We start from the raw sequence: 27,754 nt of genomic DNA, 5'->3' as shown, positions 1-27,754 counted from the left end.
ACCTACTGTGTACAGGGCACAGTTTTAGGTGCTGCAGAGACACAGGGGAACTAGAAATCCATATACACCCTGCTGGTACTGCCATTCTAGTGAGAAGGGGGTGTCATTTTTTTATTTTGATAGATACTGGCACACAAATTCACACTTCCATCAGTGGCATCAGGGGAACGAATGCCTTCTTACAGGCCACTGCTCTGCAGTAAGTGGTCGGATCCCTTGGCATGGCTCTCAACAAGATGATCAGATTATGGGGCTGGAACAGTCTATCGAGGGATATGTAAGAGGGAGACGGGGATGGAACATGGGCCGGGGGAGGAAGATATGAAAAAGAGAGAGAGTCTAGTTGTTTTGGCATGAACCGAAGTTTGAATGACCCTCAGGACATTGACATGAAACAGCCCTTCTTAGAGCGCATACACGAAGAGCATGAGGGTTGGGAATGAAAAGTTAAGGATGACACTTTGCAGCTCCGGAACACACTATTGCGTGATGCGAAGATGGAACAGTCTGCTCTGGGAGGTACCACGGGGGTGAGGGGTCGTGTATTTTGGAAGGAACCACTGTATGTTTGGGGACACGAAAGACCCCACGCGTGGATCGGCCCTTACCCAAGACGGAGAGAATGGCGAGGCCCTGACTGGCCTTGGCCCCGGGGGCCAGGGTGGGGTTAACCCCACCCTCAGCATAGAGCCCCCACCTATCTGGAAGCCGCCGTCTGGTCCCGCCTGCGTTGGCTCTACCGATTCTAATCAACAGCGGGGGTGTGGAGTGGGTGGAAGGGTGCGGAGCGGTGATTGGCTCCTGGATGAGTAGGGCGGGATCAAATCCTGCTCTGAGGCTCTGACTGGCCGCCGCTAGATTGCTTACCCAAGCTCTTCCAGGGTACCGAGGTTTTCCGGAATCACGTATAGGCTGCGAGCTGGGTCCTCCGGCTCCGGGCTGCCATTGGCTGCTGGTTCGGCGCAGGCGCTATGGTTCCCGGGTTGGAGTTCGGGGTTGCTGAGGCAGGGCTTTGGCTACTGGAGACTATAGGTTCGAATCCTATCTAGGAACTTCAGTTTGCGCACCTGTAAAAGAAGCTGGCATTATTGGCTGGCACAGAATGTGTCGGGTAATCTTTTCTATTCTCTTCTACCTGTTCTTTCTCTTTTTAAAACAATGCTTATTACGTCCCATTATATTGATTAGAGGATCCATTCACCATTCACAACAGCACTGAGAAAAATTCTTCTCCAGGGTTCATGACATCGTTGTATCAGGCTGCCTCTGTAGGTCTGAGCCCTTCAGCGAAGGTTCAAGGCGATCTCATGATCCTTCTTCAAGCCATCCCCTCCTCCCCGCAGAGAGGATGACTTGGAGGTTTCCTGCCCCCTCTGGACCAGGCCTGACTGGGGGTGTGTGATGGTGGTGTGTGTGTAGGAGTAGGGTGAGGGGTTGGGCCATAAATGACTAGAGAGCAATGCATGATTTCATGCTCTAGGATAGAGGGGTGGGTGGCAGTTAAAGGAGAATTTTGAAGGGCGGCAAGTCTTAAGTCAAAGGAGCAAACTTTTTAATGATGGGATTTTAAGCATCAGGCAGGGGAGGTGTTTGGCTGAGTGTGAATAGGAGGAGAGTGGTTCTCAATTCAGTCAACTCATAAGGTGGTTATTATATGCTGTATACAGTTTGGAGGACCGTGTCCAGAATGTGAAATCTCATTTTTTGGAATCTCAGTTCAGGGCATGACATCTATGAGCAGACTGCGAAATCTCTCTCAGCTGTTTTGGGGGGTCTGCGTCACAGGGGTTTAGGTCTTCCAGACGTTTGTGGATCTCTGTCCCAGGGTGTGAAGTCTCTAAGCTCTTTGAGGGTCTTTGTCCTTGGGTATGCCGGGTTTTTTTTTTTTCCTTAAAGTTGAATTTCATTTTTGTTTTTGGCATTTCTCTGACTACTAAAGGGGCTTAATATTGTTTTCTGAGCTTGTGGAACGATGTATTTAAGTTTTATAAATTCCCTTTTATGTTCTTTGATTTTTTTTCTTTAAAAATTTATTTTAAAATCATTTTAGACTTAGAGAAAAATTGCAAAAATAGTGCAGAGTTCTTGTATACCCTTTGCCCAGCTTCCCCTAATGTAAAGAACTTACATAACCATAATACAATTTTAAAAGCAGGAAATGAATGATACTATTGTTCATGAGGTATTGTTCACCTATTTGGTGTGTGTCCAAGGTGTGAACTATCTGAGCTCTTTAGACCCAGAGCTCTCTTGGGATCTGTGTCCCATGCTATGATATCTCTGAGCATTTGGTGTCTGCTTCTAGATGCTAGGTTTTTCATCTTCTTGGTGGTTTCTGCCTCAGAGAATGTTGTCTTTGACTTGTTAGGGGTCTCTTGAGGGCATGTCTTCTCTGAGCTGTTTAGGCTTCTGTATTCAGGGTGTGAGGTCTTTGAGCACTTTGGGGGTCTATGTCCAAAGCTGTGTGTACTCTCAGTTACTTTTTATTGGTCTTTATCAGAGATTCTGAGGTTAGTAAGTACTTTCAGGTTCTGTATCTAAGGCAGGGTTTCTCAACCTCTGCACTATTGACAATTTTGCGTTTTTCTTTTTTGGATATTGCTGAAATTTATTATGTAAGTGAAAACTCAGACCATGAATGTTTGGATTATGGTATTCTAGATGAATTTTCCCCAAATCAAGAATAAGTGGATATGTATAGCACAGGGAACTCTTCTCAGTATTCTGTAATAACCTATATGGGAAAAGAATCTGAAAAAGAATGGTTATATGTATATGTATAACTGAATCACTTTGCTGTACACCTGAAACTAACACAACATTGTAAATCAACTGTACTCCAATATAAAATAAAAAATTAAATTAAAAAACTAACTAAAATGTGTGAAAGAATAAGAAAAAACCTCTGTGTTTTAAGCCAGTGTGAATAGATTTCTGTTATTAAAAGCAGAATTAAAACAACCGTTAAAAACAACAAAAAAAGACGAATACACTAAAAAAAAAAGAATAAGCGGTTAAATAATACATTTTTAAATTGAAGTATAATTGACCTACAACACTATGTTAGTTCCAGGTGTACAGCATAATGATTTGATATTTCTATACATTACAAAATGATCACCACGCACTACTGACATTTTGAATTGGAAAATTCTTTACGGAGGGCATTGTAGGATGTTGTATTCATTTGCTAGGGCTGCTGTAAAAAATAGTACCGCAAACTAGGTATCTCAAACAACAGAAATTTATTTTCTCACAGTTCTGAAGGCTGGAAGTCCGAGATCAAGGCGTCAGTCGCGTTGGTTCCTTCTGAGGGCTGAGAATCTGTTCCATGCCTTTCTCCTAGCTTCTGGTGGTTTGCTGGCAGTCTGATATTCCTTGGCTTTCGCTGCATCACTCTGATCTCTGCCTTAATCTTCACATGGTGTTCTCCCTGTGTGTGTCTCTGTGCCCAAATTTCCCTTTTTATAAAGACACCAGTCATACTGCATTAGGGGCTCACCCCACTCCGGTATGACCTCGTCTTACATCTGCAATGACCCTATTTCCAAATAAGATCACGTTCTGAGGTCCTAGGGATTAGGACTTCGACATGTGAATTTTGAGGGGACAAAATTCAACCCATAACAGATGTTTAGCATGAGAAAGAAAGGAAAGGAGGGAGAGAGAGAGGGAGCAGCCCCCAACATTCAGAAGTTATCCTGGCACTCACAGCTATGTTATTCTCTTCTTAGACATAAACAATCTCACAGAATACTAACCTCAGACAAGGTTATTCTGAGACCATGCTAAAATGAGACAAAGCAAAGCCACTTTATAATGTTATCTAAGCACAGACAAAAACAAGTTCGCTCTGCCACCCACAAGATACCAAATATTCCCCTCTTTTGTTTAAAATGAGTGACTGCTACTCCTCTATCAGTTTCAGCTTTATCCTTACTCTAGTCTTCCCTCCCCATAGATTTAAAGGTTTACTGAGATACCCAATCAAAATTTCCCTCACTTTCTGACAGCCTCCAATCTAGAGTGAGCCCCCACTTCCTTAGACCCTCCCCCAAACCACTCAACTGAAGCCCAGATTCTGTGATCCGTTCTTTTGAACACCCTCTTACCAAGATGTCCCATGGTTCCCCACGTTCTTCTTCACTGCAATGAGTAATAAGCCCAACTTGTTTAACTACAGGTATGTTCCTGGTGGTGGGGGTCTTTGGCTAAAGAGCACTGACAAGCATCACCCCTGATCTCCACTCACTAGATGCCAATAGCACCTCTGCCCCCCCAGCCTTGACAACCAAAACTGTGCCTAGATATTGCCACATATTCCCTGGGGACTAGGGTGTGACGTGTTTGAGCAGTTAGGGGTCTTTTTCTGAGGTTTGTGTTCTCTGAGAGATGTTTGGATCTGTGTCTCAGGATGGGAAGTCTCTGGTCTGTCTCAGGGTCTCTGCCCCAATGTTTGAAAGCTGTGAGCTTTTTGGGGTGCTGTGTCAGGAATGAGTGACCTCATCATGTACCAAAATCCAGACATGAGGTGTTTGTGGCACCCCCACCATCCCTGGCCATTTCATAAAGGCAGTGAGAGGTGGGGGTCACGTGATTGGTTGTGAACTCCTTCACATGGATTCATAGCAAGCCCAGCTTCCTCGTCTGGATCATGAAGTATAGGTGGTCGGCTTCCTTCAGAACCTGTCTTGCCCTTTGTTCTGGAGGTCACAGGGTCTCCTTTGACACTCTTTGTGGAGATCGTATTATAGGGAGGTATTTGTTGTGTCTCCTGACATCAGCCCCAGAGTGGAGACCCCTGTCTCTCAGGATGGACATTGCTCATATGGATGTTGGGGTCCATCTCCCCTCAGGCCTTGTTCACACCTAGTACTACCAGTTCACACCCAGTACACATAGGTTTTGGAGCCTGGTAGACCTTATTTCAGAGTCTGGAACCCCCAAGTCCTGGTTGGATGGTAGGAGAGTCTAATTTTTTGATCATCTTTCTAAACCTTAATTTGCTGAAGTTTTACAAGACTTCTCTGAGTCAATAGGACAATGTACAATCCACGCACCTACAGTCCCCTGACTTCTGAAAGCAGAACTCAGGGGTCAGGGGAGGGATGCAATCCAGGTAAGTGCCATCTCTGGCCAGGGGCCAGTGTGGGTCTGAGATTGTCTCAGTTGGAATGGAGGAGTAACGTGCATGTATCATTTACTATAAATGTATGTTGGGTTCAAGAAAGAGTAGACACTCTCCAGAATTGTGTCTCCATCTCTACGAAATCCACAATTTTACTTCAGCTGTTCTCTTGAGAACAGACATAATAGGCTGTATACCATGAGGCAAGGGTACACAGTGAGGAAAAAACATTGTTCCTTTTGTGAAGACTGTAAGTCTGGTGATAAGAGAGACAGGTTTGTGCATTTATTCAAGAGGCAGGGGCTGAGGGGGAGGGTGCAGAGGCTCAGTGAGTCAAAGAAGCCTGAAGAGAAATTTTAAAAATAGTTTGAATGAAATGAAAATGATAATAAAATTTACCAATTTGTGGATGCAGCAAAGCAGTGTTTACTTAGAGGGAAGTTTAAAAGGCATTTTGGCTTCTGCCTTGCTCTTTCTTGGATCTCTTGCTCTAGTGGAAGCCAGCCACCATGTTGTGAGGACACTCAAGCAGCCCCTTGGGGAGACACCTGTACCACAGAACTGAAGCACCTCAGCCAAAAGCCAGCACTAACTCACCAGCCATGTGAGTGATCCAACATGGAAGTGGAGCTTCTGGCCCCACTCCAGCCTTCAGATGACTGTAGCCCAAGAGACCAAAGCCAGAATGATGCAGCTAAGCTGCTCTGAGTTCCTGACTCCCCAAAACTGTGTGAGATAATTAATGTTTACCATTGTTTTAAGCTGCTAAATTTTGGGGTAATTTGTGGTGTTTCTGAGCTCTTTGAGAGTCTCTGTTCAGGGTTCCAGTTTCCTGAGTTTTTTGTAACCTGTATCCATATCTGCATGTTTTAAGCATTCTGTGTTTCACATTTTTAGGTCTCTGATCTCTTTGGGTTCTCTCCCTGTGTTTTAGATCTCTGAACTATTTGAGGATCTACGTCCAAAATTAAGGGAGTTCTGGGCTGTTTTTCTGTTCATGTCTAGAATGTGATCATAACTATTTGGGATCCTTAATCCCAGGGTATGACGTCTCTAAAATACTTTGTACTTGGGTCCAGGATTTGAAGTCTCTGAGCCCTCTAGCAGTCTGTTCTGGATATGAGGGCACTGAGGTGTTTGGGAGTCTGTGTCTCAGGTTTCACAGCCTTGAACTCTTTGAAGGACTGCGTACAGGTTTTGTTTCTTCTTTGAGTTATATGGATTTTTATGTCCTAGAAAGCGATATCACCAAGGTGACTAGAGGCTGCATCCAGGGCACTGGGTGTCAGAGCTGTTTGGGCCACTGAGTTCCTGGATATGAAGTTTCTGTGGTGTTTGAGGGTCTGTGTCCAGATATTGATATTACTGATTTTGAGGGCAGGGGGAATCTGTGTCCTAGGGCTTCAGCTCTCTAAACGGTTTATGGGTGTTATAAGGTTCCTATGCTGTTTGTGGATGTACGTCCCAAATGTGTGGGATCCCGGACATGACTGTGACTGAATGTTGCAGTATATGACGTCTCTGTTCACGGGCATATATACCAGGGTGTGAGGTATCTGAGCTCTTTGAGTGTGTGTCTCAGGTTATGATGTCTCTCTGATCTGTTTGGGTGTTTGTTTCCCAGGATGAGAGATTTCTGATTTGGTTGTGGGTGTATATTCCAGGATGTGAGTTCTCTGATCTATTTGGATGTATATGTCCAGGGCATGAGGTTTTTGCTCTGTTGTGGGTGTATGTCCAATGGTATAAGGTTTCTGATCTGCTTGAGGGTATATATCTCAGGGTATGAGACCTCTGATCTGTTTGTCATTGTATGTCACAGGATGTGAGATCTCTCTTCTTGGGTGTATGTCAAATGTATAAAGTCTCTGATCTGTTTTTGGGGTTTATGCCCTTGGATGTTAGAGCTCTGATCTCTTTGTGGGTATATGTGCCTGTGTGTGAGCTCTCTGATCTGTTTGTGGTATATGTCCCAAGATATGAGGTCTCTGAGCTCTTTGTGGATATATTTCCCTGGTTGTTATATTTCTGAGCTTTTTTGGTTGTGGTTTTCTGGGGGTATAAGTACTCTGATCTGTTGGTTAAGTGTGTGTTGCAGGATATGAGGACTATTCTATCTGAGGGTGTATGTCCCAGAGTGTGAGGTCTCTGCTGTGTTTGTGGGTGTGGGTGTGAGGTCTCTAAAGTGTTTGTGGGTATAGTTCCCCGTATGTAAGTTCCTTGAACTCTTTGTGGGTGTATGTCCCACAATGTGAAATCTGTCATCTATTTCTGGGTATATGTCCCAGAATGAGGTCTCAGATCTCTCTGTCCCTGTATATGTCTCAGTATGTGAGGTCTCTCTTCATGGGTATATGTCAAGGATATGAGCTCTCTGATACTTTTGTGTTCATATGTCCCAGGGAATGAGGTCTCTGACCTGTGTTTTTTTTTGGGGAGTTCTCAAGTATGTTTGTGGCTGTATGACCTATGATGTAGGTGTCTGACCTCTTTGGGCATGTGTGTCCCATGGTGAAAAGTCTCTGAGCTCCTTGTTGGTATATATCCCAAGGTGTGAGGTCTCTGGTCTGTTGGGTGGTATATTTCCTAGAATGTAAGGTCTCTGATCTGTTTTGTTGCTGTACACTACTATGTAAGTCTGTCTTCCTTGGTGTATGTCAAGGTCTGTTGGTGGGTGTATTTCCCAGAGCATGAGGACTCTGATCTGTTTCTGGGTGTATGTCCCACAGTAAGAAAGCCCCTGATCTGTTTGTCCATATAAGTCTCTGTATGTAAGGTCTCTGATCTTTTCATAGCCGTATCAAGAGTTTGAAGTCTTTCATCTCTTATGGTTATAATTCCGAGGTGTGATGTCTGTGTTGTGTTTGTGGCTTTATGTCTTGGAATTTTAGGTATCTGTGTTGTTTCTGCAATATCCCAGGATGTGAGGTCTCCAATCTCTTTGTGTGTGTAGGTCTCAGTTGTGAGGTCCTGATCTATTTGTGGGTATATTCACCAGAATGGGAGAGCTCTGATATGTTTGTGGATGTCTGTTGCAGAGTGAGAGGTCACTGATTTGTTTGTGCATATAGGTCCCGGGATCTGAGATCTGTGATCTTCTTGTCACTATAATTACCAGTATGTGAGGTATTGTTCATGGGTGTATGTCAAAAATGTAAGTCCTCTGATATGTTTGTGGGTTGAATGAACCTGGTTGTAAGGTTTCTTTTTCTTGTGGGTTATGTCTCAGTGTGTGAGGCTTATGAGGTCTTTTTGGGTATAGGTCCCATGGTGTGAGGTCTCTGATCAGTTTGGGGGATTATTTACTGGTTTATGACCTTTTGATGGTTATGACCTTTTTTGTCATTGTATGTTCCAGGATGTGAGGTCTGTGACTGTTGGTCATTGTATGTTCCTATATGTGAGGTCTCTTACATGGGTGTGTGTAAAAAAATGTTGTCTTTGACCTATTTGTGGTTGTGAGTCCTTGGGTGTAAGGTTGCTGATTTATGGGTTTAATTCCTAGAGTTTGACACTGCCAACTTGTTCGCAAGTATATGTCCCATCATGTGATGTCTCTTATCTTTTCAGGGGTGTATATCCCTTGACGTGAGGCTGTCATCTATTCCTCAATGTATTTCCCCAATGAGAGAGGTAAGGTCTCTCACCTGTGTAAGGGTGTATGTCCTGTGATGTGAGGCCCCTAATTTATTTGCAGGTGTATTCCCAGGATATGAGCTGTCTCCTCTCTTTTGAGTGATATATTCCAATTTGAGAGGACTCTGCTTCATTTCTGAATGTTTTCCCCAGTATGTGGGGTCTCTGATCTGTTTTTGGTGGATACTGCAGGATTTGAGTTCTCTGGTATATTATGTATGTATGTCCCAGGTTGTGAGGTTCCTAATCTCTTTGTGGGTGTACATCACAGAATGGGGGTCTCTGATTGTTTGTGTGTGTTTATCAAGGGTGTAAGGCCTGATCTGATTGTGCATTTATGTCCCAGGATGTAAGAACCCCAGCTGTTTGTAGGCATTTGTCCCAGGATGTGAGGTCTCTGATCTGTTTGGGTATGTTTGTCCAGGGGTGAGATTTCTAATCTGTTTTAGGGTACATATCCCAGGATGTAAGGTCTCAGATCTCATTGTGGGCCTAATTCCCAGGATTTAAGGTCTCTGATCATTTTTCTCCTGTTGCGGAGCACAGGCTCCGGACGCGCAGGCTCAGCGTCAATGGCTCACGGGCCCAGCCGCTCCGCGGCATGTGGGATCTTCCCGGACCGGGGCACGAACCCGTGTCCCCTGCATTGGCAGGCGGACTCTCAACCACTGCGCCACCAGGGAAGTCCTCTCTACTTTTTAATGGGTGTACATCTCACGCTGTGAGTTCTCTGATCTGCTAGGAGGATTATTTCCCAAGATTTGAGATTTCTGATTTGTTTTGGGGTACATACCATAGCATATGAAGTCTTAGATCTCTTAGGGTGTGTATGTCCAGAGAGTGTAAGGTTTGTGACCTCTCTGTGGTTGTGTTTCATGGTATGAAGTCCCTTCTCTGTTCATTCCTATGTTCCAGTATGTGATGTCTGCTCACGAATTTTTTCGGGGTTGTGGATGTTCTGGTCTGTTTGTTTTATATTCCAGGATTTGAAGTCTCTCATCTGCTTGGTGGTGAATGTCCCAGAGTGAGGTGTCTGAGCTCTTTGTGTGTGTATGTCCCGGGGAGGGAGGGCCATGATGGATTTGTGGGTATATATTGTGAAGTTTCTGATCTGTTTAGAAGTGAATTCCAGCAAGTGATATAGCTGAACTCTTTATGAGTGTATGTACCAGGCTTTGAGGGCTCTCACATGTTTGTTAGTATATGTGCTGGTGTGAGAACGCTAATCTATTTCTGGGTGTACTACCCCGCACGTGAGGTCTCTGAACTGTTTTTAGGCTTACGTTGCAGGATTTGAGGTCTGTGATTTCTTATTTATTTATTTATTTATTATTTTTGGCTGCATTGGGTCTTCGTTGCTGCACGTGGGCTTTCTCTAGTTGCGGCGAGCAGGGGCTACTCTTCGTTGTGGTGTGTGGGTTTCTCATTGCGATGGCTTCTCTTGTTGCAGAGCACGGGCTGTAGTGCATGGGCTTCAGTAGTTGCAGCACGTGGGCTCAGTAGTTGTGGCGCATGGGCTCTAGAGCGCAGGCTCAGTAGTTGCGGTGCACAGGCTTACTTGTTCCACGGCACGTGGGATCTTCCCGGACCAGGGCTCGAACCCGTGTCCCCTGCATTGGCAGGCGGATTCTTAACCACTGCGCCACCAGGGAAGTCCCTGTAATTTCTTTATGCCTATATTTTCCAGGTTTTTAGGTCCCTGATCTGTTTGTGGGTGTGTATTTCAGGTGTAAGCTCCCTGATTAGTTTGTGGATGTGTGTATCCCAAGGTATGTGTCTATTTATGTATGTCTCTGTTCAGTTGAAGACTGGCACTCAGCGATATCCATGTCTCAATCCCTGGAGCCTGTGACTATGTTAACTTTCTGGCAGAAGGGACTTTGCAGATGCAGTTACGTTAATCACTTTAATGCTGGGAGTTTATCCTGGATTATCCAGGTGGGCCCAGTGTAATCACTAAGGTCCTTACGTGTGGGAGGCAGGATGGTGAGAGTCAGAAATAACACTGTGACAATGCAAGCTGTCAAAGAAGGTGATGTCATGATGGAAGCAGAGTCAGAGAAGGAGATATGACACCTGAAGCAGAGAGCAAAGAGATAAGAGAGACATTTGAAGATGAAACACTGCTGGCTTTGAAGATGGAGGAAGGGGCCATGAGCCAAAGACTGCAGACAGCCTCTAAAACTGGAAAATGCAAGGAAGTGCATTCTCTCTTGGAGCCTCCTGGAGGAAGGTAGCTCTGCCAACAACTTGATTTTATCTCTGTAAGACTCAGTTTTGGGTCTCTGACCTATAGAGATGTAAGATAATAAATTAGTGTTGTTTTACAACACTAAGATTGTAGTAATTTGTTACAGCAGTGATAGGAAATGAGCACAGTGTCCCGGGTTGTGATGTCTCTATCTGGTTGTAAGTGCACATCCCAGGATGATAACTCCATCATCTGTGAATGTGCGTCTGATGGTGTGAGGGTGTGTGTCCCCAAATTTGTGGTCTCTGAGCTGTTTGTTGGTTTATGTCTCAGAATGTGAGGTCTCTAATCTGTATGTGTCCTAGGATGCTAGGTCTCTGAGCTGATTCAGGGTGTATGTCCAGTATATGAGGTCTTTTTTTGGCCTTGTGGCTTGTGGGATCTTAGTTCCCCAGATCAGGGATTGAACCCAGGTCCATGGCAGTGAAAGCACTGAGACCTAACCACTGGACTGCTGGGGAACTCCTATGGTATATGAGGTCTTTAAGATGTCTGTGGTTTGCATTCCAGGTTATTAGGTCTCTGGTGTGTTTTGGAGGTATTTCTGATGATAGTGAACTTTCTGCTTTCCTTGGTGGTACATCTACCAGAATATGAGGTCTCTAATCTGTTTAGTTATGAATATCCAAGTTGTGAGGTTTCAAAGAGCTCGCTGTGAGTGTACGTCCCTTGGCCCGAATCCTCTGATCTCTTGTGAATACTTGTCCTTGTCCATGAGCTCTCTGATCTCTTTGCAGGTATATGTCACAAGATATTCGTTCTGTGATCTATTTCTGGCTCTTTTTCATAGCATGTCTGGTCTCTGACGTACTTGTGTGAGTGTACGTTGCAGGATTTGAGATCTCTGATCTAGTTGTGGGTGTCTGGTTGTATACGGTCTCTGATGTGTTCTGGAGTATATCCCGTGATGTCCCCTGTTCTGTTTGTTGGTATATTTCTCAGAGTGTGAAATCTTTTTTTTTGGCGGTACGCGGGCCTCTCACTGTTGTGGCCTCTCCAGCTGCGGAGCACAGCCTCCGGACGCGCAGGCTCAGCGGCCATGGCTTACGGGCCCAGCCGCTCCGCGGCACGTGGGATCTTCCCGGACCGGGGCACGAACCCGTGTCCCCTGCATGGGCAGGCGGACTCTCAACCACTGTGCCACCAGGGAAGCCCCTCTCTGATCTTTTTGAAGGCATAGGTTGCAGGGTTTGAGGTCTGTGGTCTCTTTGAGTTACATGTCCAGGTTGTGAGGTTTCTAATCTGTTTGTTGAGGTGTATCCCAGGATGTGAACTCTCTGATCTTTGTGTGTGTGTCAGGAGGGGGCGGGGTGGTATATGTCTAATGGTGTGAAGATTCAGATCTGTTTTCTGGTAAATGAACCAGGTTAGAACGACTCTGATGTGTTTGAGGATGTTTTCCCAGGACGTGAGTTCTCTGATCTGTTTCTGAATACAGGTCCTAGGACGTGAGGTCTCAGAGCCCTTTGTGGATGTACATCCCAGGCGTGAGTTCCCTGAGCTGTTGGAGGTTGTATACCGCAGGGTGTTAGATCTCTGATGCTTTTGGTGTTATTTGCAAGCGTATGAGATTTCTGATTTATATGCTCAAACATATAACAGGATGAGAGGTTTATTATGTGTTAAAGTATGTATATCCAAGGTATGAGGTTTCCAAGCTCTTTTTGGATGTATATCTCAGGGTTGAGGTCTCTGATCTGTTTGCAGGTATGTGCCCTAGGATTTGAGCTCTCTCATCTCCTTGTCGGTATATTCTCCAAGATGTCAAGTATCTTTAATTACTTATATGAGCTCATTACTTTATATGAGCTCTCTAACATGTTGTAGGTTCTTATTGCTGGGTTTGAGGTCTCTGAGCCATTTTTGGTTGTATTTCTCAGATGAGGTCTTTGATCCATTTGTGTGTGTATCACAGTATGTAGTTTTTTTTTCTGGTCTCTTTTGCGTGTTAGTCAAGGGTGTGAGGTCTGTCTGTTTGTGGTTATGTGTCCCACAATGTACATCTCTCTGCTCTCTTTAGATATATGTCTGAGGGTAGAAGGTCTCTGATTTCTTTCTAGATGTGAGACTCCGGATGAGGGATGTGAGCTATTTCTGGTGCATGCCCCAGGATTTTAGCTTTTCGAGCTTTTTGGAGGTGTGTGTTTTGTGATGTGAGGTCTCTAATTGTGTGTGTATGTCTCTGCTCTGCCGACTTAAGGCCTCCTAAAGATGTCGTAATCCTTGTCTCATGTTCTCATCCTTGGAAACTGTGAAGATGTGACCTTACGTGTTAAAAGGTACTTTGCAGATGTGATTAAATTAAGCATATTGAGATGGGGAGATTTTCTTAGGTTTTCTAGGTGGGTCCAATGTAATCCAATGAAATGAGGGCGACAGGATGGTTATTGTCAGGAACACAAAGTAATGACATGGGCCAGGTCAGATACAGTGATCTTATGATGGACATGTTTGTGGGTATGTGTCCCAGCTTGTGAAGTCCTTGAGCTGTTGTTGGGAGTGTATTCTAGGATGTGACATTTCTAATTGTTTGTGCATATATGTCTGTAGTTGGGCAAATAATAGGTCCCAGCAAAGGGCATGTGACCAGGGAGCCCTAATCGGAGAGGAGATATGATGATGGAAGCAGAGTCAGAGATCAGTGAGATTTGAAGATGAAGTGATTATGGCTGTGCAGGTGTAGGAAGGGGCCAGGGACCAAGAATGCAGGCAGTTCTGGAAACTGGAAAAGGCAAGAAAATGGATTCTCCCTAGAGTCTCCAGAAGGAAGACAGCTGTGTTTGCACCTTACTTTAGGACTGTAAGACCCATTTTGGGGTTTCTGACCTACACAAATGTAATATAATAAGTAAATTTGTGTTTTTTCATGATACTAAGATTGTGGTGATTTGTTAGAACAGCAATAAGAAACGAATACGGTGTCCCGGGTTGCAGTGTCTCTATCTGGCTGTCCGAGGATGTGAACTCCACAGTGTTTGTGAGTGTGTGTCTGATGGTGGGGGTCTCTGAACTGTGTGTGGCTGTGTGAACCAGGGCGAGAGATCTCTGACCTGTTTGAGAGTGTGTGTCCCCCTAAAATTGTGGGCTCTGAGGTTTCTGTGGGTGTACATCCCAGGACATGCGGGCTCTGGTCTGTTTGTGAGTGCATGTCCCAGGATATGAGGTCTCTGCACTGATTATTTTTTAACTTTTTCTTTTATATTGGAGTATAGTTGATGAACAGTGTTGTGTGAGTTTCAGATGTACAGCAAAGTGATTCAGTTATACATATATATGTACCTATTATTTTCCAAATTCTTTTCCCATTTACGTTGTTCCATAATATTGAGCAGAGTTCCCTGTGCTATACAGTAGGTCTTTGTTGGTTTTCCATTTTAAATATAGTAGTGTGTACATGTCAATCCCACACTCACTAACTATCCCACCCCCCCACCCTTCCCCCCTGGTAACCATAAGTTTGCTCTCTAAGTCTGTCTGCACTGTTTTTGTGTGTACGTGTATGAGGTCTCTGAGATGTCTGTGAGTTAGTTATGTCTAGGTTGGTAGGTCTTGGATGTTTCACAGGTATTTCTGAAATAGGAGATTTCTGATTCTTTTGGTGATGTATGTATATACATATATAGATACACATATATACATATACATATATATAAATACATATGTATATGCATATATACATACCAGGATGAGCGGTCTCTGATCTGTTTCGGTGTGTATATCCAGGTGTGAGGTTTGAAGCTCATTATGGCTGTATTTCATAGGACTTGAGGTCTCTGATCTTTCTGTGGGTCTGTGTCCCAAGACATGAACCCTTGGAACTCTTTGTGGGTGTTCTGTGAAGATGTCAGGTATACAGTCAGCCTCGAGGTGTTTTTCCTAGAATGTGAGGTCTCTTCTTTGATTGTGGGTGTGTGTTGCAGGACTTGAGATCTCTGATCTGTTTGTGGGTGTATGCCTTGGGATACAAGGTCTCTCTTCTGTGTGTGGGCGCATTTCTCAGATGAGGTCTCTGTTCTCTTTTTGCCTTTCTATCTCAGTATTTGTTTCTGATCTCTTTGTGTGTGTTTGTCAAGGATGTGAGATGTCTTCTATTTGTGGTTATATGTACCAGTTTGTGAGGTCCCTACCGTGTTTGTGGGTAGATGACACAGAACGTGTGCCTCACTTCTTTTTTGGATGTATGGCCAAGGTTGGGAGGTGTCTGACCTACTTGGAATTGCATGGCATGGAATGTGAGGTCTTTGAGCTACTTATGCGCATACATCTCAGGATGGGGTGTTTTTAATTGCTTGTGGAAGTATATCTGGGGTTGGTGGAATAAAGGTCCCTGAAAGCTGTCCATGTCCTAATCTCTGGAACAAGTTAAAAAGTCCTTTGTAGATGTGATTAAGTAATCATCTTGAGATGGAGATTATCCTGAATTTACCAGGTGAGCACAGTGTCATCACAAGGGTGCTTATAGGAGAGAGACAGAGCGGTCAGTCAGAGAAGCAGATGTGATGACAGAAATAGAAATCAGAGAGAGAGATTTGAAGATGAAAACGCTGCTGGCTTGAAAGTTGGAGGAAGGGGCCACGAGCTAAGAAACGCAGGCAGCTTCAGGTACTGGAAAAGGCAAGGAAACAGCTTCTCCCCGAGAGCCTCCAGGAGCAATGAAGCTCTGCCCACAACTTGAGTTTAGCCCATTGAAACCCATTTTTTGGCTTCTGACCTGTGGAAACGTAAGGTAATGAACTGGTGTTGTTTTATGATACTAAGATTGTGACTTGTTACAACAGCGATAGGAAATGAACAGTGTGCCGGGTTGTGATGTCTCTATCTGGTTGTCGGTGCACATGCCAGGATGTGAAGTCCACGATCTGTTTGTGAGTGTGTGTCTGATGGTGGGAGGTCTCTGATCTGTGTGCGGGTGTATGAACCATGTTGAAAGGTCTTTGAATGTTTGAGGATGTGTGTCCCAGAACTTGTGGTCTTGTAGCTGTTTGTGGGGATATGTCTCAGAATGTGAGGTCTCCACACATTCTCTGTGTGTGCGTGTCCTAGGATGTGAGGTGTCTGAGCTGCTCTGGGGAGCACATTCCAGTATGTGAGGTCTCTGATCTGTTTCTGGTGTTTTCTTACCCTGAAAGATCTCTGACTTGATTGTGATTGTGGGTTGCAGGACTTGAGGTCTCTGATCCATTTGTGGGTCTCAGGTATCTATGACCTCAACATTGTGGAATATATCCCAGGATGTGAACTTTCTGATTTGTTTCTTATATATGACCCAGGGCTTGAGGTTTCTGATCTATTTGTGGGTATGCGTTGCAGAGTTTGAAGTCTGTGGTCTTTTTGTGACTTCATGTGCAGGTTGTGAGGTCTCTAATCTGTGTGTGGATGCATATCCCAGGATTTCAGCTCCCTGATCTGTTTGATGGTGTATATCACATGGTGTGAGGCCTCTGAACTATTTGTTTGAGGTCTCTGATCTGTTTGTGGCTACATGTCCGGGTGGTGAGGTCTGTAATCCCTTTGTTGGTCTGTGTCCCAGGATGTGAATGCCCTGATCTTTTTTTGGTAGCATCTGATGGTGTGAAATGTCTGATGTGTTCACTGGCCAGTGAACCAGAGTGTGAAGTCTCCAACCTGTAGGAGGGTGTTCTCCCAGGATCTGAGTTCTCTAGTCCATTTGCTTTTGGCTTGTCCTAGGAAGTGTTCGGTCTCTGAACTCTTTATGAATGTTCGTTCCAAGGATGTGAGTTCTCTGAGCTCTTGGGGTGTGCACGTTCCAGGTTGTCAGATCTCTGAAATTTGGGGAGGATACTTCCAAGCTTATGAGATTTCTGGTTTGTTTGCTGATATATGTGTGAGTCTGTGTCTATATATCTATATCTATGTCTATATCTGTATACTTACCTGATCTGAAGGTGTGTATGTCCAGGCTGTGAGGTTACTGAGCTCTCGGTGGGTCATTTCCCTTGTTTTGAAACCTCTGACCTGTTTGGGAGGATGTCCCAAAATACAAGCTCTCTGACCTTTTAATGGGCATATGTTGTAAGATCTCAGGTCTATGATTGGTTTCTGGTTCTTTTTTTCCTAGCATATGAGGTCTCTGACTTGATGGCGGGTGTATATTGCAGGATTTGAGATCTCTGATTTGGTTGTTGGTGTCTATCTCAGGTTGTGAGGTCCCTGATCTGTTTGTGAGTGTTTATCACAGTATATGAGTGCCTGATCTCTTTGTGTGGGTTTATCCAAGGTGTGAGGTCTGTTCAGTTTGCTGCTCTTTGTGGGTTTATGTCTAAGAATGTGTTTCTCTCTGCAATTTGTGTGTGTATGTCCCAGATGGTGAGTTTAATTCCAAGTGATTGAGGACTCTGAGCACTTTTGGGGTATGTGTTCCAAAATGTATGTCTCTCTGTTCTTTTTGGAGGAATATGACAGGGTGGGAGGTGTCTCATCTATTTGGAAGTGTATGACTCAGAGCGTGAGCTCTGTGAGCTGTTTGTGCATGTATGTCTTTGGTGTCTGAATAACAGCACCCCGCCAAGAGGTCCACTTCCTAAGCCCTGGAAACTATGATTATGTTAATTTACATGGAAAAGGGGACTTTGCAGGTATGATTAATTTAGGCATCCTGAGATGAGGAGGTTATCCCAGATTACCTGGGTAGGCCCAGTGTAATCACAAGTGTCCTTATATGAGGGAAGCATGAAGGCGAGAGTCAGAGAACACAATGTCATGACAGAAGTGGAGTCAGAAAAGGTGACGTGATGACATAAGCAGAGATCAAAGAGAGATGGAGATAGAGATAGGTGAATACAAAGAGAGAGACATTTGAAGATGAAACACTGCTGACTTTGAAGATGGAGGAAGGGGCCATGAGCTCGGGAATGCAGGCGGCCTATAGGAACTGGATTCTCGCTTAGGAACTCTAGAAGGAGGCCAGCTCTGCTGACACCTTGACTTTTACTTTGTAAGACTCCTTGCCAGTCTTCTGATCTGCAGAAATGTAAGATAACATATTTGTGTTGTTTTATGACAATAAGATTATGGTGATTTGTTACAGCACCAAGTCCTGAGGAGATAAAAGGCCTGCACCTTCAAGAAATGGAATATAGGGAATTTTCTGGTGGTCCAGTGGTTAGGACTCCGCGCTTTCACTGTCGAGGGCCTGGGCTCAATCCCTGGTCGGGGAACTAAGATCCCACAAGCCTCATAGTGCAGCCAAAAAAAAGAAGTGGAATAAATGTGGCCTTCTTTTCAGAAAGAAGAAAGGAAGGAAGGGAAGGAAGGGAGGAGAGAGAGAGAGAGAGAGAAAGAGGGAAGGGAGGAAGGGAGGGAGGAAGGAAGGAGACGAACACAATGTCCCAGGTTGTGCACATTCCAGGATGTGAACTCCACCATCTGTGGGTTTGTGTCTGCTGGTTGGGAGGTCTCTGATTTGTGTGCAGGTGTTTGAACCAGGATGTGAGGTCTCTGATCTCTTTGATGTGTGTCCCAGAATTTGTGGGCACAGCTGTTTTGGGGCATATGTCCTAGGAGAGAAGGTCTCTGATCTGAGTTTGACCTGAGTTTGTGTACAGGTCCCAGGATGTGAGTTCTCTGAACTGTTGAGGTGTGCATGCTCAGGGTGTAAGGATTCTGAGCTCTCTGTGGGTAGATTTCCCTTTGCTTGAAAGCCCAGATCTGTTTCTAGGTCTAGGTCCCATTATATGAGGCTTCCTGATCTGTTTGTCTCAGTCTCATGATGTGAGGCCTCTGGTATGTTTGCTGGTGAGTGAAGCCAGGTGTATATGCCATGATGGGAATTCCCTCATCTGTTTGTGGGTACTTGTCTCTTGTCTGATAGTGTGAAGTATCTGATCTTTTTTTTTGTTGTTTTGTTTGGCTGTGCTGGGTCTTCGTTGCTGTGCATGGGCTTTCACTCATTGTGGTGAGCGGGGGCTACTCTTTGTTGTGATGTGTGGGCTTCTCATTGCGGTGGTTTCTCTTGTTGCAGAGCACTGGCTCTAGGTGCGCGGGCTTCAGTAGTTGCGGCTCGCGGGCTCTAGAGCACAGGCTCAGTGGTTGTGGTGCACGGGCTTAGTTTCTCCCCGGCATGTGGGGTCTTCCTGGACCAGGGCTCGAACCTGTGTCCCCTGCACTGGCAGGTGGATTCTTAACCACTGCGCCACCAGGGAAGTCCCTGAAGTGTCTGATCTTTTCACTGGGGAATGAACAAGGGTATGAGGTCTCTGATGTGTCTGAGGGTGTTTTCCCAGGAGGTGAGTTCTCTGATCTGTTTCTCAATGCATGTCACAGGATGTGAGGTCTCTGATGTTTTGTGAATGTACATCCCAGAGTGTGAGGTCTCTGAGCTGTTTGTGGGTGTTTATTCCAGGTTGTAAGATGTCTGATGTCTTACGGGGATATTTTAAGCATTTTTTACTTGTCTGTTGGCATATATGCTGTGAAGTGAAATTCTTACCTTTTAAAGTCTATGTATATCAGTATTGATATAGATATAGATAGATCGATAGAGATAGAGATAGATATATTCCAGGATGTGAGATTTCTAAGCTCGTTCTGGGTGCGTATTTCAGGATGTGGGTGCATGTCCCATGTTGACAGCTCTCCGGTGTGCTTCTGGGTTTATTTCCGTGCACTTGTCTCTGGGAGGATCTCTGTTTGTGGGTGTGTATCCCAGGATCTGAGTTCTCCGATCTCCTTGAGTCTGTGTGCCCCAAGATTTCCGGTGTCTGTATTTATCTGGGTGCATTTACCAGCACGTGAGGTCTGTAACCTGTTTGTCAGTTCATGTTGCAAGATTGGAGGTCTCTGGTGTGGTTTGGGTTGTATTTCTCAGATCGGGTCTTTGATCTGTTTGTGCGTGTATGTCACATGTGAGTGTATCATCTCCTTGGGTGTGTTTGTAAAAGGGTATATGAGGTCTGTTCTATTTGGGGTTATATGTCCCAGTTTGTGAGGTCCCTGATCTGTTTGTGTGTATATGTCAGAGAATGTGGGCTTTCTTTCTGCTCTTTGTGTGTGTATGTCCCAGAGTCAGAGGTCTAGTGTATTTGGGGGTCCTAGAATGTGGATCCTTGATCTCTTTGTGGGTGTATATCCCAGCATGTCGGGTCCCTCTTCTCTTCGGGGGGGGGGGGGGTGTCCCAGAGAGGGCGTTCTCTTATGCCTTTGTGAGTTTAATTCTCAGGGTGTGAGGACTCTAAGCATTATTTGGTGAACGTTCCAGAATGTGTGGCTCTCTCATCTTTTGCATGTATGTCCCTGGGTGGAAGGTCTCTGACTTCTTTGGAGGTGAGTGGTTCCAGATGTGAATTTTTTGAGCACTTCATGGATGTATGTCCCAGGATGTGAGGTTTCTTTTTGTTTGTGCATGTATATTCTGTTTGCTCAAATAATGGATCATCAAATATGTCCTCACCCCATTCCTGGAACTTGTTAATGTGTTGTCTTACCTGGAAAAGGGGACTTGGCAGATATGTATTAGTAAGCAACCTGAGATTGGGGCAGTTATCCTGGAGTACTTAGGAGGGTCCAGTATGGTCACAGTATAATCTTTATATGAGAGAGGCAGAACCTTCAGGATCAGAGAAGACCAAGTGACTGTGCGTGTCGAGACAGGGAGGACTATATGGTGACATAAGTAAAGTCACAAAAGGTGATGTGATGGCAGATGTTGTGAGGTCAGAGAGAGAGATTTGAAGTTACAATGCTTGGATCCTCTGACCTGTTTGTGGGCTATGCCACAAGATGTCCCGTCTGCCATCCGGTGTATTTTCTGGGTGTATTTTTCAGCTCATGGAGTATCTAACTTGATTGTGGATGGATGTTGCAGGCTTTGAAGTCTTTGTTTGTTTGTTTTGTATCCAGGCTGTGAGGTCTGTAATCTTTTTGTCAATTTACATCCCAGGACTTGAGCCCTCTGATCTATTTGTGGGTGTATCCCCCTATATATGAGGACTGATTTCCATGTGTGATTTGTAGGGTTTTTGGGGTTTTTTTTTGCAGTACGCGGGCCTCTCACTGTTGTGGCCTCTCCCGTTGCGGAGCACGGGCTCCGGACGCGCAGGCTCAGCGGCCATGGCTCACGGGCCCAGCCGCTCCGCGGCATGTGGGATCTTCCCGGACCGGGGCACGAACCCACGTCTCCTGCATCGGCAGGCAGACTCTCAACCACTGCGCCACCAGGGAAGCCTGATTTGTAGGTTTTGATGTGTCTGGTCTGTTGGGGAATGTCCAAGGATGTGAAGTCTCTGAGGTGTTTGTGGGTGTATTTCCCAATATGTGATTTTGGGGGGAGCTGTTTGTGGATGGGTATTCCAGAATGTGTGTCTCTCTCCACTTTGCGTGTTTATTTTGCTGATGCGAGGTCTCTGATCTGTTTGCTGTTTTCTTCCCAGAACCTCAGGTCACTGATATGCTTCTGGGTGTCTGTCTGAGGATGTGTTATCTGTATTCTCTTTGGGTGTAGTCGCCAGATGTGAGGTCTCTGATTTGTTGTATGTTCCAGGATGCAAGGTTTGTAAATGGTTTGTGGGTGTTTTGCAGGATTTCATGTCTGTGATCTATTTGAGGGTGTGTGTCCTAGGATGCGAGGTTTCTGATCTCTTTCTTTCTTTCTTTGTTCCATTTTTATTTTTTTTTGGCCACACTACGCAGCTTGCAGGATCTTAGTTCCCCAACCGGAGATTGAACCTGGGTCCCGGCAGTGAAAGTGCCGAGTCCTAACCACTGGACCACCAGGGGATTCCCTCTGATCTGTTTCTGTGTGTATTTCCCAGCATGTGAGGTCAGTGAACATTTTGTCACTATATGTCCCAGTATGTGATAGCCCTGATATCTTCATGTGTATTGTCAAGCTTTTGAGGTCTCTGATTTATTTCTTGCTGTTTATTCCAGGATGTGAAATCCCAAACTGTTTGTTGGTATGTGTCCCAGGTTGTGTGGTCTCTGATCTGCTTGTGGGCGAATGTCCCAGTGTTTGAGGTCTCTAATCTCTTTGTGGGTGAGTATTCCAGAATGTGTGTCTCTCTCCACTTTGCGTGTACATTTTGCTGTTTCCCAGGATTTTAAAGTATATTTCCTGGAATGTGCCTCTCTCTGGTCTTTTTTGATGTATGTCCCAGGGTGGGCAGTATCTGATCCCTTTGTGGGTGTACATTCCGTGGTGTATGCTCTCTGTCTGATGTTTTGTGTCTCAGGGTCTGAGGTCTCTGTTGTGATTGTGGGCATCTGTCCCAAGACATAAGTTCTCTGACCTCTTTTAGGGTCTATGTCCCAGCATGAGAGGTGTTTCATCTAGTTCTGTGTGTATTTCCAGCTTGCAAGGTCTATTACCTGTCTGTGGGTGTATGTCCAAGGGTGTGAAGTCTCTGATCCATGTGGGGGTCCCTGTCCCCGGCTGTCACATTTGTTTGTAGGTGTACTTCAAGACGTGAGATACCTGATCCCTAGTGGTGGTGTGTCTCAGGATGTGAGGGTCTGTTTTTGTATGTCCGTCAACAGTGTATGGTGTCTCACCTGTTTGGGACTCTGTGTCCCAGGTCACACGGTTTTGACCTGTCTTTCTTTGTCCCAGCATGTGAGGTCTCAGATTTGAATTATGGTTTTCTCAGGGTATATGCCCAGTAGTGGGATTGCTGGGTCATATGGTAGTTCTATTTGTAGTTTTTTAAGGAACCTCCATACTGTTCTCCATAGTGTCAGAGGTGTTTTGGGTTTGTGTCCCAGGATTTGAGTCTCTGGTCTCTTTGTGGGTGTGAGTACCCGGTCCGTCCATTCTTTGGTGTATTTCCCAGGATATGAATGCTCTGATCTGTTTGTTAGCATGTATCCCGGCATGCGATGTGTCTGTATTTTTATGTGCAAATGTTGGAGGGATTGAGGTCTGTGATCTGTTTGTGGTTATATGTCCCTGGATGCTGTTTCTCTGAAATGTTTGTGGGTGTATATCTCAGCCTGTGTGGTTTTTGATCTTTATGTGAGTATGTCACAGGATGTGAGGTCTGTTCTTTCGGGGCATGATTTCCTAGAATTTGAATTCTCTGAGCTGTTTGTGTGTGTGTGTGTGTGTGTGTGTGTGTGTGTGTGTGTGTGTTTCCCAGGGCGTGAGTTTCCTGATCTGTTTGGGTGTGTATGTCTCACAATTTGAGGTCTCTTGAGTTATTCAATGTTCTGCATCCAGCATATTTTCTTTGAATTATACTTTAGGGTCTATATCCTAAGTCTCAGAAGGATTTCTGAATCCTGGATTTGGGGGTTCTGAGCTTCTTCTGGTCTACATTCCAGGGGTGAGTTCACTGAGCTGTTTGGGTGACTGTCCTAGAGTCTGTGGTCCCGTTTGGGACATATTTTCAGGTGTGAAGTCTTCTTTTCAGGAGGCCTCAGTCCCAGGGTGTGAGCTATCTGACTCATTAGAGGTTTGTTCCAGGGTCAAGTTCTCTGAGCTTTTAATGGGGGGATGGGGGTGGGTGGGTGCCGGTTAGTGAGTTTTCTGAGCTATTTGGAGGTCTTTATTCGGTGTGTGAAATCTCTCAACTCTGTAGTGGTCTCTGTGCAGAGTATGATATCTCTGAACTACTTAGAAGTCTCTCTTTCCAGGGGAGAGGTGGCTCAGCTGTTTGCGTGTCACCCCTCTGATCCGTTTTGAGCCCATGTCCCAGGGAGTGAGCTCTCTCTGATTCTGGGGGTTTTGTCTTTGGGTGTGATTTTTCGGGGCAGTTTCAGGATCTGCTTCCAGAGTTTGAGGTCTTTCTGCTGAGGTCTTTCTACTGGTTGAGACCTCTGTGTGCCAGAGTGTGAGATCTCTGATCTCTGTATCCCTTGATATTGAGGTCCCTAACCGTTGGGGTATGTTTCCAAGGGTGAGGTAGCTCCTGTTGGGGGAGTCTCTGTCCCAGGATGTGAGGCCTCTGACTTACTAGGGGGTCTGTTTCCAGGGTTTGAGGTCTCTGAGCAGTTTGGAGTTCTGTCACCAGTTTATGATGTCTCTTGGGTGTTTGGGGGTCCGTGTCCAGGTTATTATGTTTCTGAGCTGTGTAGGGGTCTGTCTCCTAGGGTGTAAGGTTTGTTAACTCTGAGTATTTTGGTGTTGTATGTCTGACATGTGAGGTCTCTGGCCTGTTTGTGGGTCTACTTTCCAGGCTGTGAGGTTAATGAACTCTATGGGGGTTTCTGTCCCAGAATGTGAGGTGCTTGTGAGTGGGCACACGTAGCCAGGATGTGCTGTGTCTGAGCCGTTTTTGTGCCTCCATGATGAGAGGTCCCCAAGCTGTTGTGGGTCTGTGTCCCAGTTATGAGGTCTCTCTGCCATTTGTGGCAGACTTTGCCCAGGTTTGTGAGGTTTCTGGGCTGTTTGGTGATCTGTGTCCATAAAGGTCAGGTATCTGAAATCTTTCTGGATATGAGTACAAAGTGCAAATTCCCTGAGTGGTTTTGAGGTCTGAGTCCAAGGTGTGCTATTTCTCAGTCGTTTGCGGGTCTGTGATTTTTGCTGGGGATGTTAGCCTAGGATGTGAGGTTTCTAAGCTGTTTGGGGTCTGTGTCCAGGACGTGTGACCTCAGAGTTACCTGGGGTCTGTATCACAGGACCTGAAGTCTAGAAGCTGTGTAAAGGATCCATGTCCAGATCTTCAGATCTCTGAGCTCTTCTGTGAACTAGAATGTGAGGCCTTTGAGCTGTTTGGGGGTCTGTCTTAGTGTCTGAAGGCTCTATTTGGGGGAAATCTGTGTTCAGTACGTGACATCTCTGAACAGGAATCTGTCGAGAGTGTGACGTTGCTGAGCTGGGTTAGGTCCCATGTCCCAGCGGATGTGATTTTGGTGCTGTCTAGCATCATGTTCGTGTCGTGAGGTCTCTCAGCTGTCTGGTGGTCTGAGAAGAGGGTCTGAGGTCTCTGAACCATTTCTCCAGCTTTACCCAAGTTTGTAAGTTCTTCAAGAAGTTGGTGGGTCTTTATCACCAGCTGTGAAGTCTCTGAGCTTTGTGGGGGCCTGTAGTCAGAATTTCAGGTCTCTGAACTCTTTGGGTATGTATGTGGGTTGCAAAGCGTGAGGTCTCTGAAATGCTTGGTAGTCTTTCCTAGGATGCCCTGACTCTGAACTGTTTAGGGGTCTGTGTCAGAAGGTGTGAGGTCGCTGAACCACGTATAGATCTGTTTCCCAGAGTCGGAATTCTCTGAACTGCGTCTGTTTCTGGGCTCTGAGATCTCTAAGCTCTTTGGGGTCTGTGTTCAAGACTTGAGTCTGAGTTGTTTGCGGCACTGTGTTCTAGGGAGCAAGGGCTCTGGGGTGTTTAGTGCTCTGTGTTCCAGGGTGTCTCAGCAACTTGGGGGGTCCATGTCTAAGGTATGAGGTTTTGGAATAACTTAGGGATCTGTGTTCAGAGTATGAAGCCTCTCGGGTGTTTGGGCGGTCCATGTCTGGGGTGTCACATCTCAGCTGTTTTGGTGGGGGTTATCTGAGGCTGTGAGGCCTCTGGGCAGCTTGGGACTCGATGATCAGGGTGTGAAGGCTCCAAATAGCTTGGGGAGCAGTATTCCAGACTGTGAGGTATTTGAGATGTTCGTGCATCTCTAGCCCATGAATCCAATGCAGTGTACGAGGCAGCATCTGAGGTATCGGAGTTCTTTGGAGGTCTGTGTCCCCTGGCTTCAGTGCAGCCTCAGTGATGTGGGGTTTGTGTCTAGGTATGAGATTGCTGAGCTGTAGGGAGATGTATGTCCCAGGGTGTGAGGTCCCTGAGGTTTGGAGCCAATATCCAATGTATAAGGTCTATGAGCTGTTTGGAGGCTCATGCCCTAGGTGTCCTGAGGTCTCTGAGCTGTTGAGAATTCTGTCACCTGTGTGTGAGGTCTTTGAAATATTTGGGTATGTGCCACAGCATGTGCAGTCTCTGAGCAAAACCAAAGGCCACTGGCTCATGTTCAGGTTAAGGGGTGATAAAAACAAGTACATATACTTGAAACGCCATCTCGTTGTTATCTGCTCTATACCCTGGCACGTATAGGTGCTCAATAAATATTTGCAGAAAAACCTTCCCCCAGCACACAAACTTTTCTCTTTGAATGCAGTAGGCAGGCTTTGGGCTCAAAACTTTGAAGAGCAGGGAGGATCCAGCTAGAATTGTGTCATATTTCTGTATCTATCTCCACTGTATTTCTCTGGGTTTTTTTTATGGCCAGTGATAATGGTTTGTCCATTTAAACAGCAATGGATTTAGTTTGCTTTTTCAGTGCATTATAAAATTTAAGTATAAAGCAAGCTTATTTTAGGTCAGGATGTTATGTAGACGACGGTGCAAGTGGTGCACTGTGGGGAGTGTTAGTCAAATGGCTGAGGTTGGAGGACCGCGTTCCTGGGCGCCCCCGGCTCCCAGCCTCTCATCTCCCCAACCCCCACCTACACAAGGTCTTCAATCCCCACACCTTGGTTTGTTCAGTCAGTAATTTGTTTTATTGATGCCCATCCCAGGCTGGGTAGGGCTGAGGGATATACAAGAGAAGAATCAGATTCAGTCCACGCCTGAAGGTCAGTCTGGGGTGAGGAGCACGGACACACCGACGGACATACAAACGGACACACAGATCTGGTGGCAGGGCACACAATGTCACGTAGGGACACTACGCACAGGTAGTCAGGGAAGGCTTCCTAGAGAAGACCTCACAGGGGAAGCAAGGGGCGAGGCAGCCATCAGAGCCTTCACCTTTTGTACATTTGTGGGCAGGTAACTTTTGAGACCAGTGGACCCAAGGTGAGCACAAAGGGCCAGGGCTGGGAGACAGCAGAGGCTCCCCTCGCCTCACCACACCCTCGTGGGTAAACCATCCCCACCCCCATTCTTGGCCTGCGCTTTGCCTTCTGCCACATGGGCCCGTTCCTGGGATCCACCTCCATTGTTTCCAAGGCTTCCCTGAGACAATCCACATGGACCAGGTGCTCTGCCCAGTGCCTGGCACCTCATCAGCACCCCATCAATGCACATTTTGTCCTAAGTGCTATCTACAGCCTAGCCAGGTCTCAGTTCCAGCTCTGGGTACTCCCAGCAGTCGTCGCACCCTTTGAGCTCCTGAGAGCCCTGGGCACCTTCTATGTACTCCCAAAGGCAAAGCTCAGTCCCAGCCCACCTTAAGGGCTGGGAAAGTCTGGACTGCCTTTCACTGGCCAACAGGCCATGGGCATCCACTGTCCTTCCAGTGGCATGTGGGTGTCCACTTCTCAGACGCACAGCCCTGAAAAAGAGACCCTACGGCTCTTAGGCCGACACTAGGAGCATGCAAGCATAAGCAGGAACCAGCCTCAGACCCCAGCCTTGGAGACCCCCTTTCTTTCACTAGCACAATGTTTCTGTGGTAGGGGAGACGAGTGGGCTGGGAACCCTGGGCTCTGGTATCAGCCTGTCCTGGGGCCGCTTCCCCACACCCTTGGGGCAGTGGGGAGAGGGCCTGCAACAGACCCCTCAAGCTCCAGGCAGAAGCAGGTGCAAAAACAAACGTCTTTCTATTCTGGGTCTGGGCTGGGGCTCAGCCCTTGGACCTCCTTGCTAGGCGATGAAATCCCAAATGCAGAAAGTCCTGGTGCTGAAAAATCACTTCCGAAGGTGGGCAGGGGTAAGTGCAACCCACGGATGGGGCTGGGACAGGGAGAGGGAACTCCTGTAGTCTGTCCTCTCCATGGCCCCGCAGCGCCGAGCATGGGGCAGGTGGGGGCAGGCAGAGGCAGGCAGGAGGCCCTGGCAGTCGTTCCTCAACAGG

General features: G+C 46.0%; 1 protein-coding gene across 4 annotated transcripts in view; it reads left to right on the top strand.

Moving 5' to 3' along the window:
- Positions 1 to 27,754, top strand: part of LOC112415986 (uncharacterized) — a 64,555-nt gene that overhangs the window by 30,376 nt on the left and 6,425 nt on the right. For 3 of the 4 annotated variants that reach the window (XR_003006410.1, XR_003006409.1, XR_003006404.1), the window contains one exon: positions 5,623 to 5,881. Coding sequence is in view for 1 of the 4 variants with exons in the window: in XM_024769225.1 (XP_024624993.1) it covers positions 5,623 to 5,732 (110 nt within the window). In the remaining 3 variants the exon portion in view is untranslated. Of the gene's footprint in view, positions 1 to 5,622; positions 5,882 to 27,754 lie in introns of those variants that run through there. The other variant, XM_024769225.1, reaches the window with a different exon arrangement.

Source organism: Neophocaena asiaeorientalis, unplaced genomic scaffold (assembly GCF_003031525.2).
Source record: "Neophocaena asiaeorientalis asiaeorientalis breed wild unplaced genomic scaffold, Neophocaena_asiaeorientalis_V1.1 scaffold671, whole genome shotgun sequence".
NCBI lineage: Eukaryota > Metazoa > Chordata > Mammalia > Artiodactyla > Phocoenidae > Neophocaena > Neophocaena asiaeorientalis.
This window is presented reverse-complemented; position numbering and strand designations above follow the sequence as displayed.